Source organism: Corylus avellana, chromosome 2, assembly GCF_965113065.1.
Source record: "Corylus avellana chromosome 2, dhCorAvel1.hap1.2, whole genome shotgun sequence".
NCBI lineage: Eukaryota > Viridiplantae > Streptophyta > Magnoliopsida > Fagales > Betulaceae > Corylus > Corylus avellana.
The window spans coordinates 4,152,181-4,176,669 of NC_142491.1; the positions used below are offsets into that span (position 1 = coordinate 4,152,181).

General features: G+C 34.3%; 1 protein-coding gene and 1 pseudogene across 1 annotated transcript; both read left to right on the forward strand.

Annotated features, from left to right (window-relative positions):
• The first annotated feature begins 471 nt into the window (after nucleotides 1–471).
• On the forward strand, nucleotides 472–5,796 carry LOC132173757 (beta-glucosidase 12-like). The gene is made up of 12 exons (XM_088512996.1): nucleotides 472–630; nucleotides 983–1,052; nucleotides 1,452–1,519; nucleotides 1,619–1,694; nucleotides 1,792–1,869; nucleotides 2,659–2,746; nucleotides 2,846–3,101; nucleotides 3,786–3,901; nucleotides 3,992–4,234; nucleotides 4,471–4,556; nucleotides 4,826–4,919; nucleotides 5,628–5,796. The coding sequence occupies exons 1-12, from the start codon at nucleotides 472–474 to the stop codon at nucleotides 5,794–5,796; spliced, it is 1,503 nt and encodes a 500-aa protein (XP_088369122.1).
• A 13,339-nt stretch (nucleotides 5,797–19,135) lies between these two features.
• On the forward strand, nucleotides 19,136–24,489 carry LOC132173767 (beta-glucosidase 12-like; annotated as a pseudogene).

Sequence of the window (24,489 nt, forward strand, 5' to 3'; positions counted from 1 at the left end):
ACGGCAAACAGTTTATTATTTTCTTCTAATTAGTGGAAAGTTTTTTTGAAAGGAATTTTGCAGAAGTACTCTGAAACAAAAAATGTTTTCTGTTTTCAGAAACTATTTTTGGAAACAGTTTTCCAAACCATTTTTAGCAAAACAAAAAAAAAAACAAAAGAAACAATAAAAACAATCGAATCAAAAACAAAAACCAATTTGCCAAACAAATTAAACAGCTAGAATATTGGTAAAGTTGTTTCCATATTTCTTGTTTTTAGTGTTTTTGTTTTCACCTGTTTTGATTCTCATAACAAACTTCAAAAGATGTGTGTTGCAAATGAAATGTGTTTTGCTGTTTTGAAAATATAAAAATAGAAACTTGTTATCGAAACAGCAACCAGAATTTGAAATAAGCGGAGATTGAACACCCATTCAAAACTTATATAAGAGAGCTTGAAGCTATCAAGCATTAAACAAACAAACAAAGACATGGCAGGTCACCAAGGTCCTTATCTATTTTGCCTCCTAGCCATGGCCTTGGCCTCCATGTGCTTTGTAAGTGCACAACTGAGTAATGATTCGATACATTTCAATCGGACCAGTTTTCCTACTGATTTTATATTTGGAACAGCTTCAGCTGCTTACATGGTATGTATATATAAATGCACTACTTTCAGGCTTCATTTAGCATTCATTAGGGCATGGCTTGACCCTTGCAATGAGAATTTTCATTCATGATTAGTATAAATCGCCTTTGGTTTCACCGATGCCTTGATGAGGCTATATCAAACTACGGCTCAATCGAGTTTAAGGGAGCTTATGATGTGCCCACCTTTTAGACTCATCCTGTCCCAATGAGTAGCTATTACTACAGTCATGCCCAGACAAATTAGCCACTATGGTCACCCTCTTCTGCATGATAATTTATACCTTGCGTGCCAATTACAAATAGAAAAAGGAAAAACACATATAATTTGAACATTATATCTTTTTTGGCTAGATTGAAGGAGCAACAAATATCGATGGCAGGGGACCTAGTACATGGGATACTTTCATCAAGAATCATCCAGGTCTCTCTCTCTCTAAAAATAATAATAATAATAATAAAGCTTTGATGTATGGCTTTGGTAGAAATAGTGAAGAAAATTTGGCTCATTTTGATTGAAAATTTCAAACTCACACTTAAATGACTGAGTAATATCATTTTACACACTCATTCCATAGTAGTTGGGGTACGTATATGTGTCCTTTTTTAAACGGCTTTTCATTTCAAATGGCATCGAGTGACTTACTCACAGTTGCAATATCACAAAACTATTACAAGTTAAAAGCTTGAGATAATGTAATTATAATGATAGTTTGGCTCTATTATGGTGTTCATAAGCCATATATTCTAACAAGTTTGGAATTCTTAACATTTCCTAATTATTATTCAATTTTTTTGACACATTTACTTGGTGGCTTGGCAGAAAAAATTGCGGATAGTCCTGATGCTAAAAATGCAGATGTAGCCTGTGACTTTTATCATCGATATAAGGTAGAATGCGTGTTCCTCTCTCTCTCTCTCTCTCTCTCTCTCTCTATATATATATATATATATATTTCTTTTTCTTTTGATAATCGAAATATTCAACAGGAGGACGTGCAACTGTTGAAAACGATTGGAGTTGACTCATTCAAATTTTCTATCTCATGGAGCAGAGTATTACCAAGTAAGATCATGGCTTAATATATGATTAATCATCTAAGATGAGTGGCATTAATATAAAAATTCATTGTAATTCTCTAATAGCTCCAATTATGTTACAGAGGGCAAAGTAAGCGGGGGAGTGAACTCACAAGGTGTCAAATTCTACAATGACCTCATCAACGAGCTCTTGTCCAATGGTCAAATTCCTTTTTCTTTTCTTTTTTTCAACTGTATATTTTTTATTTTTAATTCTATACATGTCAATTTCTTCGAAAAATGTTATTTCTATAATAATAATAGTAATTAAGGTAATCATATCCGTCTTCCACTTAATTGCACATCTGTTCCTATTAAAAATGGAAAATATACCATACATAAGTCAGTCACCTAGGATATATTTGATGATTGTTTTGAAAATTTCTTTTAGTGTTTTCTAATTTAAATTGTATGTCAATGATATATATATATATATATATATTTTTTAAAAAGAGGGGTTTTGAAAACATAAAAGTATTTTTAAAATCTTGAGGTAATTACATTTTTCCCCCCATCAACTACAAGTCTACAACGCATTGCCACTTTGCCCCCATGAATTGACAACCCTATGCTCGACCCCATCAAACTACCATTTTGTGAAACCCCCCTTCCGTAAGTCAAAGGGAACTCAGACAGTCAACCGGTCACTTTGCCCCATGAATTACAACGTATTGTCACTTTGCCCCTATGAACTACAACACAATATCACTTTGACCGTCTGAGTTAACGCCTTTGACTGACGGAAGGGGGTTTTAGGCATAAAATGGTAGTTTGATGGGGTCAGGCAATAGGGTTGTCAGTTCATGAGAGCAAAGTGACAATGCATTGTAGTTAGTGGGAGGAAAAGGTAATTACCCGTAAAATCTTTGCTTTAAACAAACTAGAACAAGCATAAAAGTGTTTTGTAATCTATACATGCATGTCCTTATGAAATTTCATATTGTGGGTAGGTATCAAGCCCTTAGTGTTTCTCATGCACAATGATCCTCCTCAAGCACTTGAAGATGAATATGATGGACCTTTAAGTACCAACTTTGTGTGAGTGAACATTTCAACAAAAAAACATACACTCCAATGTTCAAATAAATAATTTTTCCAAATCAATAAATGTGATTGTCCTGTTTGATGAATATATAGGAATGATTTTCAAGATTATGCGGATTTTTGCTTCAAAACTTTTGGTGATCGAGTCAAATTATGGGCTACAATGAACGAACCAATTTCAATAAGCATCAACGGGTACAGCACTTCTACTTTTCCACCTGGAAGATGTTCGAGTTACGTCCCGAATTGTACCGCCGCCGGTAACTCCGCTACTGAACCTTACATTGTCGGCCATAACTTGCTTCTTGCTCATGGCGCCGCTGTCAAAGTATACAAGGACAAGTACCAGGTTTGTAGAGAAAAAAGATGAAAAAGAAAGCAAACTAGAAAGATGATGATAATGCTCCTTGTTAATTATTTCGTTCAACAAAAAATTAAGCAAATAGTCATAAATTAATTTAATCATTTAATTGATATTTTAACATTGTCCCTCACGTGAGGGCTCAAACTCTCTCTTAATAAGTAAAGTCTAACATTCCTAATGGAGAGCTCAATCAGCTGTAAACCACGCATCATGAAGCGGAGGTCACTAGTTCGAATCTACCCTCCCTCTTCCCTTATATGGACATGTCAAAAAAAAAAAAAAAAAAAAATTAAGTAAAGTCTATCACAAGAAATATTTAATTTAAATGAGGGTGAATGATAGAGACAAGTTTCAAACAGAGAATTATGGCTCTGACACCATGTAACAGTTTTTAAAAATAAAATATAAATAGGGAAACAGGAGAAGTAATAGGAGAAAAGGATGAGAACATTTTGGGTCGTTTGGTGTTAGATATCAACATCCACCGCGATCTTGGCTCTAATACTATGTGACAATTTTTTTTTTTTTTTTGGTAAAATGAAAGAGCCATGGCCTCTACTAGCCTCCCTAAGTTTGTCACTCATAGTAAGCTTAGGGGCTAAATATTAAAATAAATATGAATATTAAATATTGGACCTCTTGTGATTAAATTAATATGAATGTGTGCAGCCATATCAAAAGGGAAAAATTGGGGTCACAACATATAGCACTTGGATGGAGCCAAAATACAACACATCTTCTAGCCGCGAGGCCGCCTCTAGATATATTGACTTTGTGTTTGGATGGTGAGTGTTGTAAGATACATTCTTTAAAAAAAACCTTTTTTAATAATTAAAAAAAATGATATTAACTACTTTATCCTACAATATTGGTAGGTTCGTCCATCCGGTTATATTTGGTGACTATCCCGAGAGAATAAAGTCTGTATTGGGGAATCGACTGCCAAAATTCACTGAAGCTCAATCCAAGTTGGTAAAAGGGTCCCTTGATTTTCTTGGTATAAGCTATTATTCCGCAGGTTATGCAGAAAACCTTGCCTCAGCAAACGGTGTAAACGTCACTTTTTGGACTGATGTGCATGCCAAAACCACTAGTGTAAGCACACACATAAACTCTCTCTCCCTTTAGTATCAGTATTAGGATTCTCTTCATTTCATGTTCATATTACATTTTACACGGTCATATTCAACAAAATAAAATATTAACTAAAGAGTTGATCTTTTCAATTTTACTAGAAATTGAGAGGATCCTATTCCTTCCCTCGGTGGACATTTTTATATTTTGTGTGTTATGTTGCAAATATATGTCATTTTACTAAACCAATATGGTGTAATTAAATGGTTTTGCAGACGGGGTTCATCCAACCGGAGGGATTACGAAAGCTTCTTCTATACATAAAAGAAAAATACAACAATCCCGTTGTATACATAACGGAGAATGGTATAACAATTTCTCTATTGATATTTATTTACCTATTTTATTTTTTAGGGAAGACTTAACTCGTGCAATCTACAATTCAATTTGTTATGTTTTTTACGTTTATCAATTTAATTCATGTGCCCTACCAAATTGGGTGGTAGATCTAAGATTGGGGATGGTAAGAGTAATTTTTTTCTTATTTTTATGTGCATTAGTATTGCTAATACTATTTTTGTTTTTTGAGAAATGTGTTGGTAATAGAATTTATTTTACTCTTTTTTTTTTTGTAGGAATCGGTGATCCAGATCTTAAAGATATCACAAAGGATAGTGGGAGGATCAAATATTATTACTTGAATTTATTATCTCTTTCAAAATCTATCAAGTGAGTGTTTGTCACTAAGTATAGAATAGGACAAAAAAAAAAAAAAAAAAAAGTTAGTGTTTGTAATTAAATATCATCCGCGGGCTAAAAAAACATAGAAGACAATTTTAAATAAAAAAAAAGTTTTTGGACAGAAATTTCATACAAATGAGATGGTAAGAGTTTCTATAATTTGTCTTCTAAAAAGGGACATTTGTCTTTTAAACATGTGAGAAGCACATGCTTTATTATTAATACTACTAAAAAACCTTGTTAGAAGTACATACTATATAAAATACAAGTGCCTCTCACATATTAAGAAATGGAAAATGCTAGGTGTTCTTCTGGTCGTCAGTAAATATTATTTTCTAAAATAGCAAAAAAGAAAGTATGTTTAAAAAATTATAAATAAAATATAAAGCAACAAAATAAAGAACCATTTTTTCTAGAGTTTTTTTATTTTTTATTTTTATACCTAAGTTTATAAAATTATGTTTTTTTATATTTTTACTAAACAAGACACATGTCAACTTTTTATTGAATATGACTTGGTATCAACAGAAGGTTGAATGAAAATCTATTTAATTATAGTTCTAACCTTATTAAATAAATTGATAATTTTTAAACCTTAAAAAAGCGATTTGACAAAGGTTCATTAGTGAATAAACCAGTAGAGCATTTTTTCATCTCAATTTTGATTGTGGATATTAACAGTTAAATTTTGTGCAGGGAGGGTGCAAACGTGAAGGCACACTATTCATGGTCATTTCTTGACAGCTTTGAATGGGACACTAGTTACTTCCTTAAAAATGGCATCACTTTTGTGGATTTTAAGGACAATTTGAAAAGACACCTCAAGGATTCTAGCTACTGGTTCAAGAAATTCCTCTTAAAATAAGCTGTAAAAGGACATGTCTCCTTAAATAAGATGTAACTCTCAAAAAGTGAAATAAATAATAGATATCACTTTCTTTTATATGTTGTACTTGTGTAAACTAATAAATAATATCAAATCATAAAATGTTTTCAGACAAATGTTTGTAACATATATTACAACACATCCCAGATATGCACATAACAGGATCACAAGGGTCTCCAACCATCCATACAGCTCTTGATCAAATATTCCTCATAAGGAAAGTATTGCAGGCAATGAATGCCTTGCACTCCAAGAAGACATATGCACCATATGGCAAATATTAACTTTATTATTTTATGTTATTCATCTGTATTTAGGTTACTCAGTGTGTATATATAAGACAATGTATATTGTACTTGTATTTTTTTAAGACTTTTGAATAAAACATCACAAAATTTTTCATTGTATCAAAGCAATTCTAGGCCAATGCCAAGTTTTTTGATCCTTGTACAAGCTTAGTTATTTTCATCCTTTCAATGGCCGCAGCAAAGTCCTCTTTTTTTATCCCACCAAACACCATCCAAAATGCTTTCCTCAATTAAACTTGATTCTGATAATTATACTTGTTGGGTGACGCAGATACATCCTATACTGTGCACCCATGACATGATGGATATTGTTGACGGTTCAGAACCGCGCCCTTTAAAAAAGATCATAGATGTTGAAGGCAAGGAAATTCCTAATCCAGAGTAGCTTAACTGGAACAAAAAGGACTAATACTTCCTAAGTATCATCACCACATCTCTCTCAAAGAAGGTCTTTGACCCTGGCTTTGATACAATTTTTTGGATTGGGCCTTTGACCATCTCATCTAAAAAGTAATTGGTGTTTAGTGAAGGAAGCCAAAGCCTTTTATGGCATTCAAAATCGCACCCCGCAAGGCATGTTCTAAGGGCCTTTCACGTGAGCAGAGTGGCATTGTTGCACCTCAACACTATGAATTCTCAATTGTCCAAAGGCAAAGCTTTCCTCAATCACAAATTTTTACAGAGAAGCTTTTCATCACCAAGACTTGGCAATGGATTCTCAACACCTATACCATATTTTCAGCAATATAATTGTGGTCCCTCACAGTACAACAGAGGCCCTCCTCTAGGCCACTCTCCTTTCACCAATCAACAGTATAGTCGTGGGTCTGCTTTACACAACCAGGGGAATCAATCTCTCAACAGGCAATATAACCAAGGTCCTCTGCAGCAAGCTAGTAATTTCCTTCATGGCTCAAGAGCATCATGCCAGATTTGTGGTAGGACTAACCACTTGGCCATTGATTGCTATCATCAGATGAATTATGCCTTTCAAGGAAAGAATCCACCCACACAACTAGCAGCTATGGTTGCTCACACCAACTTTACCAATGAAGAACAACAATGGCTGACAGACAGTAGAGCTAATGCTCCCATTACCAATCAGTTAGAGAACCTGCAGATTCAACAACCCTTCCAACAGACAGAGAAGGTGGCAATAGGCAAAGGGACTGGTCTCCAAATTGAAACACTGGCTGAACTCTAAGCTTATGTCAATCTTGTTTTCATACAAAAATTTTGCCTTGATAATTTTTGTTACTTCATTGTAACTTCATCTCATTATTATATCAAGGGCATCCTAACCCATGCAATACTCTTGGAGGAGAAGAATTAAAATGTCTTGGATCCACTGCGGCTAGGAAGGAATCTTCTCAAAGGGACGAAGACTTTTATAACTTTGATAGGAATAAGGACCAACTCTTTAGTGTGCTATTTTAGAATAGGCCATCCATCTTTGGATATTGTTAACCGTGTTGTTAAGGGCAAATCTCTCCCTGTTTCCATCTTTGATTTAATAAAACATCTGGTTGTGTCAACTATCAATTAGGCAAGAGCAAAAAGCAGACATTTCATGCTTCTACTCATGTCTTTCTAGTCTCTTCACCCTTTAGAATTAATCCACATAGACATTTGGACTTCACCAGTGCAATCAATCAGTGGCTATAAATATTATGTTATCTTTGTTGATGATTGTTCAAGATTCACTTGGATTTATCCATTGCATAATAAATTTGAAGTGTTTGAGAATTTTGTTAAGTTAAAACTCTTAAACACAATATCTACATAGGAACAAGAGAACACCAGGAGAACCACAAAAGGAACCGTAGCATTTTTCTTAAGGGATATATGTCGTCCTTGAGGGGTAGCTAAATTGGCTGGGGAGCACGCCTCAGGAAGCGGAGGTTACTAGTTCAAATCCTCCTCCCCCTTCTGTGGACATGTAAAAAAATAAAATTAAAAAAAAAAAGGAAATATATGTCACTTTTTTAGAGGCGGGTTTTAGAAGTTCCTACAACCTAGATTGTAGAAATTTTTTTCATTTTTTAATGGAAAGATAGAGACAACTATTGTGGTCCGCAGTAATGGACTTTTATTTAATCACTCCTCAAAAGTTCAAAAGTTATCAATTTTATCTGTCAAACTTTATAAATATGTACCAAGATTGATATATTAATGAGATAACAAGTAAGAACTAGTACCAAAAGAAACAAAAATGCAAAAACAAAAATTATAAAATTGCAGCATAGACACTTTTAACAAACTAAAATCATTAAGTATAGAATCTGAATTGATCGATCTTCTCAATAACAAACCAACATCCACCGCGATCTTAGCTTTGATATTATGTGACAATTTTTTGTTTTTGTAAAATGAAAAAATCATGGCCTTTACCTGCCCCCCTCAGGTTTGACACTAATAGTAAGCTTAGGGCCTAAATATTAGAATAAATACGAATATGAGATATTGGGCCTCTTGTGATTAAATTAATATGAATGTGTGCAACGATATCAAAAGGGGAAAATTCGGGTCGCAGCATATGGCCCTTGGGTTGAGCCAAAATACGAGACATCATAGATGGACTTTTTGTTTGGATGACCATTTTTTTGACGTGTCTACAGTAGCTCCTTTTTTTTGGGGGGGGGGGGGGGGGATGGGTGGCAAAGATTATATATGGACTATAAAATAAACACTACTTTGTCTTGCTATATTTGCTGGGAACAAGTCCTTCTTGGATGCAATTTAAATCAGCACCAGAATTAATCAATGCAACAACATCAAGGGTAAAATCTGGGGAAACAATAATATGCATTTTAGAATACCATTTGGGAGGAATTACTTTGTTAATAAGATTGACAATATTAGCATCTTCAGGATCAGGCATGGGTTTATTTTTTAAACCTGCAATATCTTTCCTGATGTTACAAATCTCATGTTGCAAATCCAAGACTGTAACTACTTTGGGTTTTTGTTTTGCAACTTTTTCAAATGTTTTCTCAAGAGAGATTTTAGTAGTGTCTTGTTCTTTAGTCAGAACAGAACAAGTACTAGTACTGGCAGAAAATTGGGACTGAAGAAACCTTTCCTCAAATTGTAAATTAGGAGGAGTGGGTTTTGGATAAAAATTCTTTGTAAGATTGAAAGGTCTGGATCCGTCATAGATCCTTTGGAGTTTTGGCTCCAAGTCAATCTTGCCAAAGTTTTCTTCAAGAATTTTAATATTAGAATCAGTGGAATCATGAGAAGTTTCAGAATCAGATGAGGAAACTTTTTTAATACCAAAATTCTGACCAGAAGTACTGGTACGAGAAGTTTTTAACTCAGTTAATTCAAAAAGTAGTTTGTTAACTTTCTCAAGGTTCATTTGAGAAGTAGTTTTCAAACCAGAAGATTTCTTTAAATCAGGAAGAGAAATCAGAGGTTTTTCAATTTTAGAACGAGTGGAGGAAATTTTTAAATCAGTAGAAGGAGAAGGCATTTTCTCTTCAATCCGATCTAATTGTTGTCCTATGATATGAAGAGAATGACTAACAAAATTATTTTGCTCGATAATTTTCCTATCGTTATTAATAGGATCCTTATCATGGGTTTTGAAAGGGGAACATTTAACAACAATTTTGTTGACATCAAGAAAAAGAAATATTGGGGAAAACATCAAAAGCAAAAGAAATATTGGGGAAAACATCAAAATGGACAGGACCATTAAACAGAGAAGATTGAATCATACCAAGAATACTAGTACGAAAATCAACAAATCTTGCGTCACGCAAACATAACAAAACAGAAGCATTGATACCAAGTCTAGTCAATGGCTTGATTGCAACTTGAACAGAACCAATATGCAAAAATCTATAACCTTTAGCAAGAGAATTATTGACAAATTTTTTGTTAAACAAGGTAATGGTTTGATCTTTGCTGGAAATAGCAAAGGTTTGTTCAACCGTTTTAACAGAATATTTAGATCTAAAAGAAGATTTATACCAAGAAGTCGTGTAAACATCCTTAGCGTTAAGCTTGGGGATATTCCACTTATGAAATTTAAAATCATTATCACTTTCAACAGAAAATTGTTCAAAATTAACCACGTCAGGTGGTAAACTGGAATTAGAGCTAACAGAAGAATTAGATCTCCACATATTGACAGACAAACTACACACAAAATCACTCACTGGGCATAGTCTTACAGAATCTCATCCTAGGTACTCACTCACAAGGCAAACTTCCTAAGCATGTCCTTCGTAGATGCAAAACTATCCACACATACCCTTGGCCTAACCCGCAGTTGAAACCAAAACTATTCACACATACCCAAGGCCTAGCCCACAGTCTCTTCTTCACGCCCTAACACGCCAACCCAGGCTTTCAACGGGACTTACAGATACCTCGCAAACTGTAGTGACGGGGTGGTGAACTACCGTTTCTGACAACTGTAATGACGGGGTGGTGGACTACCGTTCAATACCTAAGAGCTCTACACAGAGAAAGGTTAACAGGGAGTAAGGACTCAGAAAGATCAAAAGCAAGACAATACACAGGGAGGTCAAGAGGGAGCAGGGTGTACATCAAGGCAGCAAAGAGATCGCAACTCTTATGGCTCTGATACCAAACAACGGAAGGGGAGGAAGCGCGGTATGCATATAGATGCAGGGAGTAGGGGAGAGTGATGTACATGCAAAAGGTAATTTAAATCAAAGCAGTAAAACCAGCCATGAGGCGGTGATGACAATTGTATAATCAAAATAAAGAACTGAAATTAAAAATAGTTGAGGAGCTTGAAATCAAAACTCAAGAATAAGATTGATAAAATATCTTACAAAAGTAAGTGATAGAACTTACAGAAGTAAGTGATAGAGGAGAAGGAAATCAAAATATAAAAGCAGGGGAATGGCTAGAAGTATAGGGTATTAGATTATCCCAAAAGAGCTTCTGCCTTACAATGGGAGATGGGAGCCCGTTATATAGGCGATTTACAATGAGAAAAACAAAATACAATCATGATACAAATAGTAAAAGCAGATTCCGCGTTAATTCGGTCAAAAGTAAATAGTAGAAAGTATGCGCACTGTGGAAACGGCGCCAATCAGGAACAATGAAAGTCTTCAATCTGAAATAGTAACTGTCGGCACTGTAGTGTCGGCAGACAAGACATCAATAGTAACAGTAATTTGCTGTCGTCATGAACAGTGAATGTGAACAGTAATCCAGCCATTATGAGCAAGTCTGAAATCTGAAAATCAGGAGCCGTCATGAGGCCATTCTGTAGTCTGGGGAGGGAGGGGGGAAAGGCTGTTAGGAGCCCATCTGAAATCTTCTTGAAGAGGAATCAGTCTTCATCACCAGATATGGAATCAAGAAAGGTTTGAATCCATTGTTTCTTTTTCGAAATAGTTGAAGAAGAGAATTTTGGAACTGGAGGTGGAGAAGGAGCTAAGGTTGGCATAGTAGTTGCAACTCTTTGAACTAATATTTCAACTTTTTTGACAATAGGGTCAATCTTGGGGGATTTTTCCCAAGTTTTAGCTTGAAACCAATGTCTTTGAATTTTCTCTTCATTCTTAGCATAATTCCATTTTAGAAACCATGGAACTCTGAACTTTTTGGCAAAATGAAGTATTGATGGGAAAATAGGGTTATAATCATCACAGCAACCGTCACAGGTGATATGGGATGAAAATAGATGGTAAGCGTGAACAAGCTGAGGAGGGAGAACATCTAAGGTAAGACCAAATTGATCCACCATTGGTTAAACCAAGCGGGGAGAAAACCATTAAATTCTTTATCAAAACTGATAAACCAAAAATGTTTAAAATCAGGGTTTTGGAAAAGCATAAATTGGAACTAGGCATTCACACAATCATAATAAGAATAGGGAATGTGAGAGCTGGAGGAAGGTTTTAGGGCAGAAGGGTGAGAGCCCCAATCATCAATGGAGATGAAATTGACAAAATATGCAATGGTACCAACAATCGTTTGAGGATTGTTATGTTTAAAAATAGGTCTGAATCGGACATAATTGGTTTGGATCAAAATGTCAGTATAAAATGACAAATCTTTCAAAGGATGTTAAGGGATCCAATGAAAATTAGGGGGAAAGTAAGAATGAGCCAGTTGCTCTGGAGTCTGAGAATGATCTTCAGAAGAGAATAAATACTGAGAAAAGGGGAGAGCAATAAAGGGAATAGAAATATTGACAGAAGGGGGACTAGGTTCCTTAAGAGGAGCCATAGTAAGGGGACTAGGTTCCTTAGGAGGAGCCATAGTTCCTGGCTACTGCGCTTCCTTCCCTTCCGTTGTTTGGTATCAGAGCCATAAGAGTTGCGATCTCTTTGCTGCCTTGATGTACACACTGCTCCCTCTTGACGTCCCTGTGTATCGTCTTGCTTTTGATCTTTCTGAGTCGTTACTCCCTGTTAACCTTTCTCTATGTAGAGCTTTTAGGTGTTGAACGGTAGTCCAGCACCCCGTCACTACAGTTATAAGAAACAGTAGTTCACCATCCCCGTCACTACAGTTTGCGAGGTATCTGTAAGTCCCGTTGAAAGCCTGGGTTGGCATGTTAGGGCATGAAGAAGAGACTCTGGGCTAGGCCTAGGGTATGTGTGAATAGTTTTGGTTTCACCTGCGGGTTAGGCCAAGGGTATGTGTGGATAGTTTTGCGTCTAGAAAGGACATGCTTAGGAAGTTTGCCTTGTGAGTGAGTACCTAGGATGAGATTCTGTAAGACTATGCCCAGTGAGTGATTTTGTGTGTAGTTTGTCTGTCAATATGTGGAGATCTAATTCTTCTGTTAGCTCTAATTCCAGTTTACCACCTGACGTGATTAATTTTGAACAATTTTCTATTGAAAGTGATAATGATTTTAAATTTGATAAGTGGAATATCCCCAAGCCTAACGCTAAGGATGTTTACACGACTTCTTGGTATAAATCTTCTTTTAGATCTGAATATTCTGTTAAAATGGTTGAACAAACCTTTGCTATTTCCGGAAAAGATCAAACCATTACCTTGTTTATCAAAAAAATTTGTTAATAATTCTCTTGCTAAAGGTTACAGATTTTTGCATATTGGTTCTGTTCAAGTTGCAGTCAAGCCATTGACTCGACTTTGTATCAATGCTTCTGTTTTGTTATGTTTGCGTGACGCATGATTTGTTGATTTTCGTACTAGTATTCTTGGTATGATTCAATCTTCTCTGTTTAATGGTCCTGTCCATTTTGATGTTTTCCCCAATATTTCTCTTTCTTTGGATGATATTCATATTCTTAAATCTTTAACGCTGAATATTCTTACTTCTGGTTATAATATGGAAGAAGGTAGCAGACCTCTTGCTATCATCTACCGTATTTATTATAAATTGATGAAAACAAATCTAGATCCACAAGCTGTGATCAAGAATCAAGGTGAATCTACTTTGTTAATTCAAAGTTCTACTCAAAATACTAATATTAAAACCCTAAAAAATTAAAAATAGTTGAGAAGCTTGAAATCAAAACTCAAGAATAAGATTGATAAAATATCTTACAAAAGTAAGTGATAGAACTTACAGATGTAAGTGATAGAGGAGAAGGAAATCAAAATATGAAAGAAGGGGAATGGCTAGAAGTAGAGGGTATTAGATTATCCCAAAAGAGCTTCTGCCTTACAATGGGAGAGGGGAGCCCGTTATATAGGCAAATTACAGTGAATAAAACAATCTACAATCATGAGCCAAATAGTAAAAGCAGATTCCACATTAATGCGGTCAAAGGTAAACAGTAGAAAGTATGCACACTGTGGAGTCGGCGCCAATCAAGAACAGTGAAAGTCTTCAATCTGAAATAGTGACTGTCGGCACTGTAGTGTCGGCAGATAAGACATCAATGGTAACAATAATTCGCTGTCGTCATGAACTGTGAATGTGAACAGTAATCCTACACAGTTTGTCGGCGGCAGTAGTGAACAATACTTTTTGTACAGTACTCCTCAAATAGTGAAGAATAGTAATTCTAAAGAATTCTGGAAGAAGAGAGAAACTAGTCGTTATGAGCCAGTCTGAAATCTTAGAACTAGGAGCAGGAGTCTTAGAGATTTTAGTCAAATCTTTAACATAGATGACAATGGAATCAACTTGTGAACATTTATCCCACCATTTGACATACCAATGTCGTTGAATCTTATCTTCTGAAAGGATATATTGCCATTTCAGAATCCATGGAAATTTGAAATTTTTAACAAAGTGCAACATAATAGGAAACTTAGATCCATAACTATCAACTTTATAAGAATTTTTGAAAGTCTGGAAAGCTTCAATTAATTGGAGAGGAAGAGTGTCGGGGAGAATGCCAAATTGGTTCCACCATCTGGAGAACCAGAGAGGAAGGATTCCATAGAAATTTTTGTCAAAATTAATAAACCAGGAATGATCAAAATTCGAGGTTTGATATAACAAAAATTTAAACCAAGCTTCAATATAATCATAATAAGTAAAAGGAATGTTAAACCCGTTAAGGGAGTTTGAAACAGAGGGATGGTTTCCCCATTGTTTTTCAGTGATAATTCTTTTAAAATAAATACTATGAAAAAGTAACTTTTGGGGATTAATTTTGCAATAAATGGTCTTAAAAAAGACAGAACCAGTTTGTTTCAAAATTGTAGAATAATAAGCCAAATTCTTCTGAGGATGTTCAGCGATCCAATGAAAATTTGGAGGGAAATAGGAGAGGGCAATATATATATAAGAAATGTGTCAAAGATTACAAGTCACTAAACAGATTTTTTTTTTAAAAAATTTTAAATTTTAAATTTTAATTAAATTCCATTAGTGGCGTGTCAATATTCAAACGTCACTAAATTAGTGACGTGTCAACTGTTGGCATGTCACTAAGAAAACAAGCGGGTGAAAATTCACACAAAAAAATGAAATAAATAAATAAATTCTGATAGGTGACGTGCCACTTTTGGCACGTCACCACTTTAGTGATGTGCCTCTTTTGGCATGTCACTAAAGTCTACATGGAATACATAAGAAGATCATATTTATTTATTTATTAATTATTATTATTATTTTTTTCTTTAGTGAAGTGCCACTTTTGGCACGTCACCACTTTACTGACGTGCCACTTTTGGCACGTCACTAAAGTCTGCATGGGGATCCAGTATTTATGCTGGCAACAGGGGTACGAAGATCATTTTTTTATTTTTATTTTTTCTTCCTCTCTTTCTCCTCTTTCTTCTTCTTCTTTTCTTCTTCTCTTCTTCTCTCCCTCTCCCAGCACGCAATCACCTCTCGGACGCCGTTCTCTTTCTCTCCCCGGCGGTCTAGCTTTCTCCATCCGGCCATCTCTCTCCGACAGGTATATGCATATATATACCTTTGATTTTTTATTTACTTTTCTGCTGGGTTTGGGATTTTGATTTTTTTTTGTCTGCTGCTGGGTTTGGGTTTTTGAAAATTTTCAAGGTCTGATTTTTCTAGTTGGTTTGGTTCGATTTTTCAGGTTGAATCCACTTGGTTGAATCCACTGGGGGAATGGACATACTCTAATGGGTAATTTTTCTGGTTGATTTTTCTGTTGTAGTTCCTGATTTTGTGTTAGTGATAATATGTGTCAATATATACCAGTTTTTTATCCTTCTGATGCCATGAAAAACCAGAGGTTTCTGTAGTTAGACGATAGATTTTGTCTTGCAACACAAATTAGAACTATTATTCACATTAACTTTTCACCAACTTCATTTTAGTTCATGGTTTAGGCTTTGTTTGGGTAATTAGTGAAATTTGAGTCCTTATATCATGACATGCCCCATAATGCAACAGAAATAGCATTTCAAATAAATAGAAAAATATTAAAAAAAATGGGGAAAAATTATATATATATATATATATATACATATATATATAAAATAATTTTTTAAACTTAAGTGACGTGCCACAAATTGACACGTCACTAAAGTGGTGACGTATCAATTTTGGCACGTCAGTAAAAAAGGTGACGTGTCAAAATTGATACGTCACCAATTGGTTGACACGTCACCTTCTGTTTAGTAACGTGCCAAAAAAAAAAAAAAAAAATTGACACGTCACTAAAGCGGTGACATGTCAATTTTCGGCACATCACTAAAGTCCCAGTAGTGACACCCTTATTTTTGGCCCGCTACACACAACACTAGCAGCATGTCACTAAACTTCGGTGATGGGCCAACATGCTTGACACGTCACTAATGGTTAGTCACTAAAAATCTCATTTTCTGTAGCTTCACTTGGTGAGTGCTGTAATATACATTCTTGAGAAAAAAAAACCATTTTAATAATTAAAAAATGATATTAACTACTTTATCCTTGCGGCTAATCATTCACAATCTTAGTAGGTTCGTCAATCCGGTTATATTTGTTGACTATCCTGAGAGAATAAAGTCTGTATTAGGGAATCGATTGCCAAAATTCACTAAAGCTCAATTCAAGTTGAGTTACACAATTAGAAGATGAGATGTGTCTTGTTTAATATAAAAATATACAAAATATAACAAATATAAATATAAATATATAAAAAAATATTCCTTTTTTTTATAATTTTATTTTGGTGGAGAGGATTAAATAGAAGGGTTGAACTTTTGGCAGGGAGGACGCAAATGTGATGGCATATTATGTGTGGTCATTTTTAGAAGACTATGAATGAGATGATGGTTACGCCTATCGGTTTGGGCCCACTTTTGTGGATTATAAAGACAATTTGAAAAGATATCTCAAGTACTCTGCCTATTGTTTCAAGGTGTTCCTCCTTAAATAAGCTGTAAAAGGATGTTCCTCCTTAAATCAGATGTAGTCTAAATAAGCTGTAAAAGGATGTTCCTCCAATACCCTAGCTAATTGTGTAGACTATATATTGCCTATTTAACGTGTATAAAGTAGTCTAGGGATTAATTTTTTTTTTAATGAATAATAATGAAATAAATTAACAAACAAGAATACAAGGTAAGGACTAAGCAAATAATTAAGCCATAAAAACCTACCAAAAGGTTGCTAAGCCGATAAAGAATTCTTCTAAATTGGGTTGAATGAACATTTTCTAAGGGGAAACTACCTTTTGCCCTTATGAACTACAATTCATTTTCATTTTGTCCCCATGAACCACCAACTGTGCCACCCGACCCCCATGAACTACCATTTTGTGTCAAAAACCCCAATTCTGTTAGTTAAAGGCCCATTTCGTTAGTCAAAGGCGTTAACTCAGACGGTCAAAGTCACAAAGCATTGTAGTTCATAGGGGCAAAGTGACGGGTGGACCGTCTGAGTTAACGCCTTTGACTGATGGAATGAGGGTTTTGGGCACAAAATGGTAGTTTATGGGGTCGAGTGTCACAGTTGGTAGTTCATGGAAGAAAAGTGAAAATACATTGTAGTTCATTGGGGCAAAATGTAGTTTCCCAATATGGAATGAGGGTTTTGAGCATTGTGACGTGCTCATATTCTTTTTGCGATAAATGCAAGGAGGTTCAACTCCTCACTGCTACACCTCGTGATCAAGCTTGCCACCACATATGTCAGGCTTTGCACTTTTGTCTCAGAAAGGAAATTAAAGAGAAAGCTTTAATATATATATATATATATATATATATATATCCTTTTAACACTTATCACATGCTATTAAAAGAAGCAATTACATGTTTTTCATATGCTACGATATACATGATAATTTTGACACTTCACCTAACCAAAGGTGAAGTGTTTTTTTTGTGTGGACATTCAGCGCAAAACGTTTGAAACAAATTAATCAAAGAAAACAAAAGACAAACTAAAACCCAACAAAACCAAAAACAAATTAAACCACCATATCATCCTTGGAGTAAGATAAAAGTGACACAAGAGAGATTTGTAGGGCACTAGCTAGCTCCTGCACCTCCAACTTCTTGGGTTTTGGAGAAAATTGCAACTCATTTTAGGGAGTGGTTTTGGTAATTTGCTGAATACATATTGTTCAATTTGATTTGATTTGATTTGTTTTTTTTTTTTTTTTAGAATCATTTCTGTTTCTGGGCCTTGCGTTGCTTTTTTCATGGGATTTAGAATCTGGGTCTCCCAAAGGGTGAGATAATGCTTTTTTTTTTGGACAAACCTGTCTTAATTTGTTTTTTTATACTATATATCAACAATATTATAATTGGGGGCCTTTCTATTCTGGGCCTTAGGTGCCTGCCTAAGTCTCGTAGTGAATGAGTCAGCCAAGATATATATTATTGTAAAATCTCTCTCTTGCGATAAGGAATAAGTATACATAACTATTGAGAATATAAACTTAACAAGTCATTCTAATTGTCTAGCAATCGTATAACATTCTACTAAATAAAATTACTTAACTTAAAAAAAAAAAAAAAAAAACTTGTTATACTCTTTCATTTTATCTCTTTAGCCATGTGTTGATTCATTAAGGGAGCTTTTTTTTTTCCACATTTTTTCCGCCCTAATTGAGATAACTATTAAGTTGAATCTAAAATAATCGTTTGTTAATGTTAAACAATAGAAACGAAAACATTTCCCAAACTGGCCTTTTACATCCCTTGTGGAAACGGCAAACAGTTTATTATTTTCTTCTAATTAGTGGAAAGTTTTTTTGAAAGGAATTTTGCAGAAGTACTCTGAAACAAAAAATGTTTTCTGTTTTCAGAAACTATTTTTGGAAACAGTTTTCCAAACCATTTTTAGCAAAACAAAAAAAAAAACAAAAGAAACAATAAAAACAATCGAATCAAAAACAAAAACCAATTTGCCAAACAAATTAAACAGCTAGAATATTGGTAAAGTTGTTTCCATATTTCTTGTTTTTAGTGTTTTTGTTTTCACCTGTTTTGATTCTCATAACAAACTTCAAAAGATGTGTGTTGCAAATGAAATGTGTTTTGCTGTTTTGAAAATATAAAAATAGAAACTTGTTATCGAAACAGCAACCAGAATTTGAAATAAGCGGAGATTGAACACCCATTCAAAACTTATATAAGAGAGCTTGAAGCTATCAAGCATTAAACAAACAAACAAAGACATGGCAGGTCACCAAGGTCCTTATCTATTTTGCCTCCTAGCCATGGCCTTGGCCTCCATGTGCTTTGTAAGTGCACAACTGAGTAATGATTCGATACATTTCAATCGGACCAGTTTTCCTACTGATTTTATATTTGGAACAGCTTCAGCTGCTTACATGGTATGTATATATAAATGCACTACTTTCAGGCTTCATTTAGCATTCATTAGGGCATGGCTTGACCCTTGCAATGAGAATTTTCATTCATGATTAGTATAAATCGCCTTTGGTTTCACCGATGCCTTGATGAGGCTATATCAAACTACGGCTCAATCGAGTTTAAGGGAGCTTATGATGTGCCCACCTTTTAGACTCATCCTGTCCCAATGAGTAGCTATTACTACAGTCATGCCCAGACAAATTAGCCACTATGGTCACCCTCTTCTGCATGATAATTTATACCTTGCGTGCCAATTACAAATAGAAAAAGGAAAAACACATATAATTTGAACATTATATCTTTTTTGGCTAGATTGAAGGAGCAACAAATATCGATGGCAGGGGACCTAGTACATGGGATACTTTCATCAAGAATCATCCAGGTCTCTCTCTCTCTAAAAATAATAATAATAATAATAAAGCTTTGATGTATGGCTTTGGTAGAAATAGTGAAGAAAATTTGGCTCATTTTGATTGAAAATTTCAAACTCACACTTAAATGACTGAGTAATATCATTTTACACACTCATTCCATAGTAGTTGGGGTACGTATATGTGTCCTTTTTTAAACGGCTTTTCATTTCAAATGGCATCGAGTGACTTACTCACAGTTGCAATATCACAAAACTATTACAAGTTAAAAGCTTGAGATAATGTAATTATAATGATAGTTTGGCTCTATTATGGTGTTCATAAGCCATATATTCTAACAAGTTTGGAATTCTTAACATTTCCTAATTATTATTCAATTTTTTTGACACATTTACTTGGTGGCTTGGCAGAAAAAATTGCGGATAGTCCTGATGCTAAAAATGCAGATGCAGCCTGTGACTTTTATCATCGATATAAGGTAGAATGCGTGTTCCTCTCTCTCTCTCTCTCTCTCTCTCTCTCTCTCTATATATATATATATATATATATATTTCTTTTTCTTTTGATAATCGAAACATTCAACAGGAGGACGTACAACTGTTGAAAACGATTGGAGTTGACTCATTCAAATTTTCTATCTCATGGAGCAGAGTATTACCAAGTAAGATCATGGCTTAATATATGATTAATCATCTAAGATGAGTGGCATTAATATAAAAATTCATTGTAATTCTCTAATAGCTCCAATTATGTTACAGAGGGCAAAGTAAGCGGGGGAGTGAACTCACAAGGTGTCAAATTCTACAATGACCTCATCAACGAGCTCTTGTCCAATGGTCAAATTCCTTTTTCTTTTTTTTTTTCAACTGTATATTTTTTATTTTTAATTCTATACATGTCAATTTCTTCGAAAAATGTTATTTCTATAATAATAATAGTAATTAAGGTAATCATATCCGTCTTCCCACTTAATTGCACATCTGTTCCTATTAAAAATGGAAAATATACCATACATAAGTCAGTCACCTAGGATATATTTGATGATTGTTTTGAAAATTTCTTTTAGTGTTTTCTAATTTAAATTGTATGTCAATGATATATATATATATATATATATATTTTAAAAAGAGGGGTTTTGAAAACATAAAAGTATTTTTAAAATCTTGAGGTAATTACATTTTTCCCCCCATCAACTACAAGTCTACAACGCATTGCCACTTTGCCCCCATGAATTGACAACCCTATGCTCGACCCCATCAAACTACCATTTTGTGAAACCCCCCTTCCGTAAGTCAAAGGGAACTCAGACAGTCAACCGGTCACTTTGCCCCATGAATTACAACGTATTGTCACTTTGCCCCTATGAACTACAACACAATATCACTTTGACCGTCTGAGTTAACGCCTTTGACTGACGGAAGGGGGTTTTAGGCATAAAATGGTAGTTTGATGGGGTCAGGCAATAGGGTTGTCAGTTCATGAGAGCAAAGTGACAATGCATTGTAGTTAGTGGGAGGAAAAGGTAATTACCCGTAAAATCTTTGCTTTAAACAAACTAGAACAAGCATAAAAGTGTTTTGTAATCTATACATGCATGTCCTTATGAAATTTCATATTGTGGGTAGGTATCAAGCCCTTAGTGTTTCTCATGCACAATGATCCTCCTCAAGCACTTGAAGATGAATATGATGGACCTTTAAGTACCAACTTTGTGTGAGTGAACATTTCAACAAAAAAACATACACTCCAATGTTCAAATAAATAATTTTTCCAAATCAATAAATGTGATTGTCCTGTTTGATGAATATATAGGAATGATTTTCAAGATTATGCGGATTTTTGCTTCAAAACTTTTGGTGATCGAGTCAAATTATGGGCTACAATGAACGAACCAATTTCAATAAGCATCAACGGGTACAGCACTTCTACTTTTCCACCTGGAAGATGTTCGAGTTACGTCCCGAATTGCACCGCCGCCGGTAACTCCGCTACTGAACCTTACATTGTCGGCCATAACTTGCTTCTTGCTCATGGCGCCGCTGTCAAAGTATACAAGGACAAGTACCAGGTTTGTAGAGAAAAAAGATGAAAAAGAAAGCAAACTAGAAAGATGATGATAATGCTCCTTGTTAATTATTTCGTTCAACAAAAAATTAAGCAAATAGTCATAAATTAATTTAATCATTTAATTGATATTTTAACATTGTCCCTCACGTGAGGGCTCAAACTCTCTCTTAATAAGTAAAGTCTAACATTCCTAATGGAGAGCTCAATCAGCTGTAAACCACGCATCATGAAGCGGAGGTCACTAGTTCGAATCTACCCTCCCTCTTCCCTTATATGGACATGTCAAAAAAAAAAAAAAAAAAAAATTAAGTAAAGTCTATCACAAGAAATATTTAATTTAAATGAGGGTGAATGATAGAGACAAGTTTCAAACAGAGAATTATGGCTCTGACACCATGTAACAGTTTTTAAAAATAAAATATAAATAGGGAAACAGGAGAAGTAATAGGAGAAAAGGATGAGAACATTTTGGGTCGTTTGGTGTTAGATATCAACATCCACCGCGATCTTGGCTCTAATACTATGTGACAATTTTTTTTTTTTTTTTGGTAAAATGAAAGAGCCATGGCCTCTACTAGCCTCCCTAAGTTTGTCACTCATAGTAAGCTTAGGGGCTAAATATTAAAATAAATATGAATATTAAATATTGGACCTCTTGTGATTAAATTAATATGAATGTGTGCAGCCATATCAAAAGGGAAAAATTGGGGTCACAACATATAGCACTTGGATGGAGCCAAAATACAACACATCTTCTAGCCGCGAGGCCGCCTCTAGATATATTGACTTTGTGTTTGGATGGTGAGTGTTGTAAGATACATTCTTTAAAAAAAACCTTTTTTAATAATTAAAAAAAATGATATTAACTACTTTATCCTACAATATTGGTAGGTTCGTCCATCCGGTTATATTTGGTGACTATCCCGAGAGAATAAAGTCTGTATTGGGGAATCGACTGCCAAAATTCACTGAAGCTCAATCCAAGTTGGTAAAAGGGTCCCTTGATTTTCTTGGTATAAGCTATTATTCCGCAGGTTATGCAGAAAACCTTGCCTCAGCAAACGGTGTAAACGTCACTTTTTGGACTGATGTGCATGCCAAAACCACTAGTGTAAGCACACACATAAACTCTCTCTCCCTTTAGTATCAGTATTAGGATTCTCTTCATTTCATGTTCATATTACATTTTACACGGTCATATTCAACAAATTAAAATATTAACTAAAGAGTTGATCTTTTCAATTTTACTAGAAATTGAGAGGATCCTATTCCTTCCCTCGATGGACATTTTTATATTTTGTGTGTTATGTTGCAAATATATGTCATTTTACTAAACCAATATGGTGTAATTAAATGGTTTTGCAGACGGGGTTCATCCAACCGGAGGGATTACGAAAGCTTCTTCTATACATAAAAGAAAAATACAACAATCCCGTTGTATACATAACGGAGAATGGTATAACAATTTTTCTATTGATATTTATTTACCTATTTTATTTTTTAGGGAAGACTTAACTCGTGCAATCTACAACTCAATTTGTTATGTTTTTTACGTTTATCAATTTAATTCATGTGCCCTACCAAATTGGGTGGTAGATCTAAGATTGGGGATGGTAAGAGTAATTTTTTTCTTATTTTTATGTGCATTAGTATTGCTAATACTATTTTTGTTTTTTGAGAAATGTGTTGGTAATAGAATTTATTTTACTCTTTTTTTTTTTTGTAGGAATCGGTGATCCAGATCTTAAAGATATCACAAAGGATAGTGGGAGGATCAAATATTATTACTTGAATTTATTATCTCTTTCAAAATCTATCAAGTGAGTGTTTGTCACTAAGTATAGAATAGGACAAAAAAAAAAAAAAAAAAAGTTAGTGTTTGTAATTAAATATCATCCGCGGGCTAAAAAAACATAGAAGACAATTTTAAATAAAAAAAAAGTTTTTGGACAGAAATTTCATACAAACGAGATGGTAAGAGTTTCTATAATTTGTCTTCTAAAAAGGGACCTTTGTCTTTTAAACATGTGAGAAGCACATGCTTTATTATTAATACTACTAAAAAACCTTGTTAGAAGTACATACTATATAAAATACAAGTGCCTCTCACATATTAAGAAATGGAAAATGCTAGGTGTTCTTCTGGTCGTCAGTAAATATTATTTTCTAAAATAGCAAAAAAGAAAGTAAGAATAAGAGGACACGGTTATGTTTAAAAAATTATAAATAAAATATAAAGCAACAAAATAAAGAACCATTTTTTCTAGAGTTTTTTTATTTTTTATTTTTATACCTAAGTTTATAAAATTATGTTTTTTTTATATTTTTACTAAACAAGACACATGTCAACTTTTTATTGAATATGACTTGGTATCAACAGAAGGTTGAATGAAAATCTATTTAATTATAGTTCTAACCTTATTAAATAAATTGATAATTTTTAAACCTTAAAAAAGCGATTTGACAAAGGTTCATTAGTGAATAAACCAGTAGAGCATTTTTTCATCTCAATTTTGATTGTGGATATTAACAGTTAAATTTTGTGCAGGGAGGGTGCAAACGTGAAGGCACACTATTCATGGTCATTTCTTGACAGCTTTGAATGGGACACTAGTTACTTCCTTAAAAATGGCATCACTTTTGTGGATTTTAAGGACAATTTGAAAAGACACCTCAAGGATTCTAGCTACTGGTTCAAGAAATTCCTCTTAAAATAA